The sequence below is a fragment of the Hyperolius riggenbachi genome, chromosome 2 (assembly GCF_040937935.1).
Source record: "Hyperolius riggenbachi isolate aHypRig1 chromosome 2, aHypRig1.pri, whole genome shotgun sequence".
NCBI lineage: Eukaryota > Metazoa > Chordata > Amphibia > Anura > Hyperoliidae > Hyperolius > Hyperolius riggenbachi.
Genome location: NC_090647.1, coordinates 55821078 through 55831352, shown reverse-complemented (window position 1 = coordinate 55831352; position 10275 = coordinate 55821078). Strand labels below are relative to the sequence as shown.

Sequence of the window (10275 nt, the reverse complement as noted above, 5' to 3'; positions counted from 1 at the left end):
AGAAGCAGCACATGCAGCATGCAGGAGCTAGAAGTGATAGTTCTGGGCGTGGCTAACAGGCAGGCGGGGCAGCAACATCGCAACATGCCTTACCCAGGAAGGAACAGACTGAGAGAGGCGTGGCCACATTGCAGTTCTATTGGTTGAGCTCAGGTAGACAGACGTGAGGTGGGCGTGGCTGTTGTGGAGCACACGTGGATGTGGGCGTGGTAGTGAGGTCACAGGACCCGGCTGCTGGAGGGGAGTCTGCAGTCTGGAGATTGAGAATGAAAGTTTCCGGCGGAGTAGAAATGAGGACGTACAGCGGAGAGTCACTGCGAGATGGGGACAGAGGTAGGGAGATTGTGCTGCTCCTCTGTGCACACAGTGCTGGCCTGCTGGTAGTGCCCTCACCGTGCTGCCACTCTGTCCACAGTGTTGCTCTGCTCATAGTGCCACTCCTCTGCCCTCACAGTGCTGCCACTCTGTCCATACATGACTGCTCATAGTGCTGCTCCTCTGCCCACACAGTGCTGCCCCTCTGCCCACACAGTGCTGCTCCTCTGCCCACACAGGACTGCCCTGCTCATAGTGCTGCCATTCTGTGCACAGTGTTGCTCTACTCATAGTGCCATTCCTCCTCTGCCCTCACAGTGCTGCCCATAGTGCTGCTTCTCTGCCCACACAGGACTGCCCTGCTCATAGTGCTGTCCCTCTGCCCTCACAGTGCTGCCACTTTGTCCACATAGTGCTGCTCCTCTGCCCACATGGGACTGCCCTGCTCACAGTGTTGCCATTCTGTACACAGTGTTGCTCTACTCATAGTGCCATTCCTTCTCTGCCCTCACAGTGCTGCCCCTCTACCCACAGTGCTGCTCCTCTGCCCACACAGTGCTGCACTGCTCACAGTGCTGTTTCTCTGTGCTTACAATGCTGTTTCTCTGCGCTTACAGTGCTGCTTGTCTGCCCACAGTGCTGCACTGCTTACAGTGCTGCTCCTATGCTCACACAGTGCTGCCTTGCTCACAGTGCTACTCTTCTGCCCTCACAGTGCTGCCCTGCTCAAAATGCTGCCTCTCTGCCCACACAGTTCTACGGCTCTGCCCTCACAGTGCTGCTCCTCTATCCACACAGTGCTGCTCCTCTGCCCACAGTGCCCCTCTGGTTGTCACCTCACAGAGCTGTCACTTCTCTACTAAATCCCACACAGCCCGGAGAGAGAGGACACGCCACTTCTGCAGACCTCAGTGAGCGATTGACTGTGATCTAAGTGGATGGTGGTGATGGTGCCAATTGACATCAAACATTCAATTTATCGATTGGTATTGGAATTCCATACCGAATGCTGTAATAAGAGCACAGGAGATTAAGGCACAGCCGGCGCCACCATAGACTGTACTAGGAATTACGGTAATAGCGGCGCACAGTGGGTAACTTCGGCCCGTCAGAAGACGAAGCTGAAGTTACTTTTAAAACGCTGTAATTCTGCCTCATTACATCATTCCCTACCATCCACGCCGCTCCTGGAGGGGCAATAGTAAATAAGGCCGCTGGGACTTGTGCAGGAGCAGGCTAAGCCGTATCTCTCGGCGGCAATTTCAAAGGTACGCGTTCATACTGGGTCGTCACTGCTGAACCTTCACCTCCCTCTGTTCCCCTCCCCTCATGTCTCCTTAGGGATGACAGATGATTGCCAAGTGTGACTAGTGGTGCCGTAGTATGGCAGCCTCGGCTCTTGACTTTCGGACATTATCCTCCCCATCCTTCCAGAACCTATATGAGCCTAAACTAATTCCTGGTACAAATCCCCATTTGTACTTGGCAAAATACATGATTCTGATTCTACTTTTTGAATTCATTCTAGCTAAAATGATCAGATTGTTTGTTTTTAATTTCATTTATGGGCCCAGTCAATAATTTCCAATTGATCCTTTTTGATTATAATCATCTCTGCTCACTGCTGCCTCCTTTGCTGCTGCCTCATTACGTCCACTACGCTCGTTCTCTTACGCAATACTGAAGGGCACGAAAACTGCCCTGCAAGAGAGCTGCGTGATGCGCCGGGGATTGAATCAATCCGCCAGTTGCATCAGAGGACGAGTGGGACTAATTTGTCCCATGGAAGGGGAAAGTGGGACCGATCTGTCCTGCAGAAGAGGGAAAATGCTGTGGAACCCTTGTTGAAAATCACTGATTTAGAGAGTTTATTCCCCCTCATCTGTGACTAATTACAACTGTAATTTGATCTCTCAGCTTTGTCAGCTGGCTGCCTTGGCAGAGAAGCTAACTTGTAAACACAGGATTTTAACCCCATGTCTGCTTCTAGGAAAGCAGGAAGTAGACACACTGCAGATTTATTGCAGGATTTCTATCTGCTGTGACAAAGAAATGTTTTTCTTTAAAAAAAAAAAAAAATGTAAGCCAATATAAAAAAAACCAAAAAAAAAAAAACAGATACTTACCTAAGAATGAGCCTTCCCACTCCCTCTCACAGTCCTCATGTTCCAGCACTGGATGCCCAGTTCAAATCTCCCGCCGCGGAAGGCTTCTGAAGTCTACAAGGAGCCCTGAGTGCTCCATACTGTGCATATGCGCGCAGTACTGTGCGACCCGTCTTCAAGAGCACTCGGGCTTCAGAAGTGAGGGCAGCGGCAGAAATAAGTCTCCAGCTGATTGGTTGGAGACTGCCAAAGCCCAGCCTAGGAACAGCGGAACCAGGAGAGGAAAAGGGAATGCTCTAAAAGACCCAGAGCCTTCCCTCTCCTTAGGCGAGTATCTGTTTGTTTCTTTGTTTGTTTTTTATATTGGCCTCAGACTCCCTTTAAAGGTTATTATGCAGTTGTGTATCTTTCAGAACAGAGAGGAAGTTCTGTGTTAAAGTAAGTAAAGTGAACTCACTTTAGGTTTCATACTTTCTTTGCTGGCTGTGTTTCCTGTTTCCATCTTCGATCTACTAGGTTGAATAGGGCTTCGGTAGTCTTTGGGCAGCCTTTGGAAATACAGGTAGTCCTCGGTTAACGAACGAGATAGGGACTGTCGGCTCGTTCTTAACCTGAATCTCTCCTTAAGTCGGGACAGCCACCATTGCCCCCGTTTTTAATGCAGAGTATGTGCAGCGGAAGGTAGATAGAGGACATCTCACCTGTTCCATGGCGGTAGAAGGTCCCATCGTGCTGCCTGGAAGCTGCGCGGCCCGACCTCTCTCTTCGTTCACTGTCCCCCCGGCGGCTTCTCATGCATCGCATAATGATGCATTAAGAGGCGCCACCACTAGGGGGCTTTTCCCGATTGCATCATTATACGACGCATAAGAAGCCAACGGGGAACAGTGCACAGAGCGAGAGGACGGGCCGCGCAGCTTCCGGGCAGCACGATGGGACCTTCTACTGCCGTGGAACAGGCGAGATGTCCTCTATCTACCTTCCGCTGCGCATACTCTGCATTAAAAACTGCAGCAGAAGAGGTAGTCCGTCAGCCGGGCGCATCCACTAGGTGGCGATAAAACTCCACCAGAATTACATCTTTCCCTACTATCCATGGCGGCCTGGAGGGGGAATAGTAATTATGCCACCTAGTGGATGAGCCCGGCTAACGGAAAAGTACTGAAAATGTTAATTGCATATGAAGTTCTCAATATTTGTCAATTATTTTTGAACAAACTTACAACTTCCTTATTTTGGCTTCTGAGCCAACCACAAATATTTAGCAATAACAGCTCAAATTAAAATGTAATTAGGAGTGTCTGGTTTTGTGTTACAAGCTACTGGCAATTCGGTTTGTCTGTCTGAATTTGTAAACACGGTGGGGTCCTTTCTATGACGTCAATACCCAGAGTAGTTGCAGGAAATATGGGTTCTGCAAACAAGCCCTATAAGTAAAAACATTTAAAGAACAACTGGGTTGAGAGTGATATGGAGGCTGCTATATTTGTTTCCTTTTAAACAATACCAGTTGCCTGGCAGTCCTACTGCTATCTCTGGCATCAGTAGTGTCTGAATCGCACACCTGAAACAAGCATGCAACTAATCCAGTCAGACTTCAGTCAGGGCACCTGATCTGCTGTATGCTTGTTTAGGGACTATGGCTAAGGGCCTGTTTCCACTTGTGCGGTGCGGAATCGCCGCTGATTCCTTTCTGACAAAATCGCATGCGGGTGCGATTCCGCATGCGTATTTTACCGCGATTTCGCATAGGTTAGTATTTATGCGATTTTAACAATGTCACTGCCTGTGTGTTTTAACATTACTTTCTATGCGAAATCGCATGTGAAATCGCGGTAAAATACCCATGCCAAAACCGCATGCAATTTCCCTGTTAAATACACTAGCGGCGATTCGCATAGCGGTGTGCGGGGTGCGAATTCTGACGGCTCTTCCGTGCAGATTTCTCACGCACAGAAAAACGCTTAGGATTACTGACAAGTGGAAACAGGGCCATCCACTTGTATTGGCTATGCAAATCCGCACGCGGATTCGCGATAGTGGAAACAGGCCCTAAAAGTATTTGCAGACAGAGGATTAACAGGATGCCAGGCAACTGGTGTTGCTTAAAATAATTCAGATGTGCTTTAAAGTAGGTATGGCGTTCCTTTCTTTGAATGCTTCAATTTTTTTCAGCTGTGGACATAGAGCTGACGTGACTCTCCAAAAAGTCAGTTCTGTCTCACCAGTCCAAAGGACGTTTTCCCAGAAGCATTGTGACTTGTCAGTACATATTTCAGTATATTGCTGCTTGGATTTTTTTAATGTTTTCCTTCAAACAGCGGAGTCCTCCTGGGCCTTCCTCCATCAAGCCCACTGCCACTCAAAAAGCAGCGGCTTGTGCCATCAGAAACTAATGGACTTTGACCTTGGAATGCAGCTTGCATCTCATTGGACGTTGTCCATGATTTTTTTAATCTAACATTCTCACTATTTTTCTGCCCATTCTGGGACTGATTTTGTTCTTGTGACCACGTCCATGGAGATTGTCCACATTCTTATGGACCCTAAACTTCTTATTGTTAATTATTTCAAATGTTGTCACAAGGACATCAAGCTTCTAGGACGCCTCCTCTTAGCCTTTAAAGAGAGTCTGAAGCCATAAAAAATTATTTTTACTGGCCAGTTTTCTCAAGCAATAGGATCATAGCTGATATGCCGCATCCCGTGGTAGAAAAGGTATTTATGCTCCCAAGATCCCAGGGCAAAATTCCATGACTTTACAGGTCGTGGATTTTGATGCCTGGGGGAAGCACAGCTTTGCGCTGTAGCTCCGCCTCCAGTCCAGTCTTCGCCGATCTCAGCCTCTCCCTGCATACAAGAGATAACGGCGCTGGAGACTTGGGCGCAGGATACAGCCTGTATATGGCTAATCCTGCTGCTGCACAAGTCCCGGCCGTGTTAAATACAGTTCCCCCTCCAGACCGCCATGGATGGTGGGGAATTAAATAATTATTGTGTTTTAAAACTCCCTGTGCGCTGCTATAGCCGTAATTCCTATTACGGCCTATGGTGGCGCCGTCTGCGCCCAAATCTCCGGCACTGGATTAACAGTGGTTGTATCTACCTGCCCTTCTCAGTGAAAGAAGTCTGAGAGGAGTGGAGTATGACTCGAGCAGAGCTACTGCACAAAGCTCTGCCTCTGTCCGGAAGGATCACTGAATATTGCCCAAGGGATTTCGGGGGGCAATTGTTCTGCCCTAGGCATGCGGCATATCAGCTATGAACTGATTGCTGTAGGGGACTGGCAAGTAAAAAGAGGTTTTTGGTTTTTTTGGGCTTCGGACTTTTTTTAAAGCAAATCTGTAGTAAAAACAAAAACTCACCTATGGAGTGGGAAGGCTCTGGATCCTATTGAGCCTTCCCTGTCCCCTCTCGGTCCCCTCACTCCAGCACTGTCATTAAGTAAAGTTAGGACGCCTTCTGGAGTCCTCCTATATCCGGTTCACCCAAAGACGGGCTCCTTCATACTGCCCTTGTGTGAGTGTCTGTGAGTGCATGCCCATCCAGGCGCAGTACGGAGCCACCTGTTTTCAGGGGCCCCTCGGAGGCACAAGTTCTCCTGAAGCCTTCCGAGGACCCCGGAAGGCGTATTCCACAGTGATGGGACAAGGGGACCAACACAGTGTAGTGTCCACTGTAACTAATAGGTTATGGGGTAACGCATCCGCCTGGCTTGGAATTATTGCAGACAGCATGGAAGTGCGGCCTGCTTAACGCAAAGGATCCCACGGATCCATTGCAGAGTAACAAGTTTGAACGGCTTCTTTTCATATAATAGGAGCCGTTTAATATCAGTTTTTCCATGAGCTGAGAAATAATGTCTCAAGTGGAAACGCAGCCTAAAACTTCAGGCAAGTGAAAATTTCTGTCTTACGGGACTCTGTCTGATCATAGCATAACCCAGTCTGCACCCACCCCACCACCAATCCACATTGAGGGTACAGAAGTGGCCAGAGTGCCTTGTGCCCGTCTCCTGGGCACTACCATCTCCAGTGACCTTAGCTGGAGACCTAACATCCCTGCCATCCAAAGGAAAGCCCAGCAGAGACTCTACTTCCTTCGTCAGCTAAGGAAGTTCGGCATGGCAGCAGAGATTCTGATCAGCTTCTACTCCGCCACCATTGAATCGATCGTCTGCTCTTCCATCCTGGTCTGGTACACTGGCGCCACTGCCAGCGACAGGCTCGCACTTCAGAGGGTCATCAGGGCAGCGGAGAGGGTCATTGGAAGACCTCTCCCCTCACTCGACCTCCTACACAGGAGAAGGCTGAGATCGAGGGCGTTGAGGATCGCTAACGATCCTACTCACCTGGGCCATCGCTACTTCTGCCAGCTCCCACTAGGACGCAGACTTCGGGCCATCTCCACGAGGACTGCCAGACACAGTAACTCTTTCTTTCCCGCGGCCGTCAGCCTCCTTAATTCCCTCCACATACTCCCATCGGCACACAAATCAATTGACACAAAAACTAATTGATAATAGGCCATTCTAGGACTTTTTCAGTACTGTCACGGGTGATGCAAAATTGCTGCTAATATAATGTAACGCAAATGTTAAGTGTGATATAATGTAAACGTAATTGCTTGTCCTCTGTTTTCTCCTTTCTCTCCTTGAGCTATATGTACTGTGCCAAAACCAATTCCGGACATGACCTAGTCATGCTTGGCGAAATAAAGAATTCCTGATTACTGATAAAGAATTATAGTCCTAAAACTTTTTCCTGCACAGAACAGCTTCTTAAGCATCATACACGAACATTGGCTGAGGTGGTAGATAACTACCGCATCACCCAAAAATCAGGTGTGTGAACGGCAGTCGGTGGCCCCCAACCCGCCAGGCAGAGCTACTCAACCCCAGCAACACTGATCCCATTGTTAACGCTTCTCCCCGGACAACACAGCCTGTCGTTTACTACACAACTGACACGTCCATGCAGCCTGGCCCAACGATGTTGCCCAAACAGATCCCCAGTCGGCGACATAAGTAGTGTGTGTGTGTGTGTGTACGCAGCTTAGTATAGGGGATAGATAAAAAAGGTCAATAGTTCATGTAGCTGTGGGACACAAGACTGCTATTGACCAGAGACAATAAACCTTTAAATCTACATTGTAATTGTATAAACTTAAACCTTGGAGTAGGAGGATGGATACAGCATGTTTATCTTACCTTGGACTCCCTGTATCTTTTATTTAGTCATGCTTCCTGTTGCGACGGGTTTTCTTCATTGCCTCACTATGTTTCTAGTATTCTTTCTGACCCGCTGGAGTGACTTTCTAGTGCTTCTGATGTTTCATTTCTCTTTCAGTGTATTTGCTGTACTCTCTAACCTGTATCATCCAAGCTCAGATTCCATGAATTATTCACCTTTTTTCCTCACGGTTTTATCAAGACCACATATTCTTTTTAATCCTTTTGGGCTACTCGGCAGCCATCTTTGATAGTGGTTTCCTTGATTCTGCTATAATTAAAACAAAACCCCCCTCTGATTATTTTTTCAGTAAAATGTGGCTTTCTGTTATAACTACATGTTTTTATCTTTCATTCTATTTTATGTCTGTTATTCGCATAGATGTTTAGATCAGAGGGAGCAGAGGTTTGTTTCGCTTACAGGTTGCTTTATGTCTTTGTAAATGTTGGTTCATCTCTGGTCGCCAGTTGGTGTTTTTTTGTGTGTGGATCTCTTGCTTGTAAGAAACCTAAAATGGAAGCTGCCATCTTTATTTCCATGTTAAAGCTTCCAGTTGTCTCTCTGTTGTACCGATCCTTTCACTTAGAGTACCACTGAACAGAAGGTGGGGTTTTCCGGTTACCCGTGTGTTTTTGTGACCAGTGACAGCACCATTCCTACCCTCCAGTGCCCCCAGGAGTCCCCACAATTCTCCCCTGAAATCTTTTACTTCATGTCCGTTGAATATGGACAAGGAGGAAGAGACGGTCATCCTCCTCTGTCTGCTCCCATGCACCCCAAAGAATGCCCCCTTGGGGTTTCGTTACTGCCTCTTTTGGCTATCTCCCAATACCAGTGCATGCCAGCTTGTGGTGTGCAGGTACATTACAGTTCCTCGCATTTGATAGCAGCGCACAGTCAGTTCCCAGAACCAACACTGACCTTGAAACATTTTTGTTGTAAGAAAAAGGTGAGATGCAAGTATGAGTAAGGATATGTTTTTGAGTTGGAGATTACAGGAGCAGGTTAGGGAGGTTAGCAGGTTAGGGAGTGAATGTGAGGAATAAAATAGGAGTCAGATATTACCCCCTAGCACCGTGCTTTGACGTTATAGGGGTGTCATTAAGACATTAACATTTATTGTTATACCATGCAGAGAGATGGACAGAGACAATGTGAAAATGATTAGCTCTATTTTACTTAAGTTTTAAGAAGCGGGAGGTCATAAAAGAGAATATAGCAGACAAGCAGTCATTAACACGTGTGAGGAGGGAGTTAAGGTTTGGAGACGAGAGGTACAGTTGTGTATCGTCTCCATATAAGTGGTATTGAAACCCCAAATAAGTTGATTAAGTTGCCAATGCTGTGTATGTAGATGGAAAACATGAGAGGGCCAAAGATAGAGCCTAGAGGTACACCCACTGACAAAGGATGTGGAGATGAGATCTGGTCCAAATAAAAGACCTTTCAGAGAGATGAGAGAAGATGTCCGGGAGAGAGCGAGGCCACTTATGCCGGCAGATGAAAGTATCTGTAGGAGTAAGGTGTAGTCGACAGTATCAAACTCTAATAACAGATCAAGACGGATGAGTATGGAATAATGGCCTTTGGATGTAGCTGTAAGAAGATGACTGCCTGCTTTAGAAAGAGCGGTTTCTGTGGAGTGAAAACCAGCCTAATGCTGGAAACACACGGTTCGTTTTGTAGCTGATTAGATGGTTCGACAGATAATTTCCGACATGTCCGATCTCCCTTTTGATTGTGTTGCCGCTCGATTTCTGATAGAAGTGAATGGAAAAAGATAAGAAAAACGAGAGGAAGATAAGAATCGAGAGCTGAATCGAGAGCGAAATCGAGCGGCAAAAACGCACGGCAGAAACAAACCATGTATTCCCAGCATTAGGGTATTTATTGATTGCATAGTTTTTTTTATGGGTCAGTGGTGGCCCAGAAGTGAACCGGAGGCGGGACCTGGAGCATCGGTGAGTGGCTGCACGTTTGCAGAACCTGTGCGGGGGACCATTAGAAAGTCAGTGAGACACAAAACGGCCGTCCCTCACCATCCTTGTACCCACCACACAACTCCTGAACCTATGACCACAAGTCCAACGGACACGTTGGACGGCTAATTGATTGTACACAGCAACACTGAACCGCTATGTAGCACTGTTACTTTTGTGGTAATAAACCAATTGGATGGAAGGTGCACATTCTGGATTTTTTGCAACTACTACCTATGGGACTGTTTTTTTTTTTTTTTCTTCACATTAACGGAGCACACATCCAGCCACAGTGCTAGACGGTGTCTGCCATTACATAGGTTATTTTGTATCGATGCCAGTGTGAACCTAGCCCTAGCTCACAGAAAAGATTGACTATGGGATGTGCCACACAGTGAACTGTTATCTTGCTGACACACAGACCATTAAAAGCCCCTGGTAAGTTCAACTCTTTTTTTCCCCTACAGTCGTTCTTTAGGCTGCTTTCACAGTGGGACGTTACAGGCGCACATTAGATCAGCCTGTAACGCAGCCCAGCTCACAGCAATGAAAAATCAATGGGCTGTTCACAGTGCCCACGTTGCGTTACAGTGTAACGCTGGACGTTCAAAGAAAGTGCAGCATGCTGTGCATTATAGGTGGTTT

General features: G+C 47.3%; 1 protein-coding gene across 2 annotated transcripts in view; it reads left to right on the top strand.

Moving 5' to 3' along the window:
• The first annotated feature begins 217 nt into the window (after positions 1-217).
• The window catches only part of SLC36A4 (solute carrier family 36 member 4), a 594695-nt gene continuing 584637 nt past the window's right edge, over positions 218-10275 (top strand). For both annotated transcript variants that reach the window (XM_068264886.1, XM_068264887.1), the window contains exon 1: positions 218-333. In XM_068264886.1, the coding sequence (XP_068120987.1) occupies positions 267-333 (67 nt within the window). In that variant the 5' untranslated portion in view covers positions 218-266. The remainder of the gene's footprint in view (positions 334-10275) is intronic.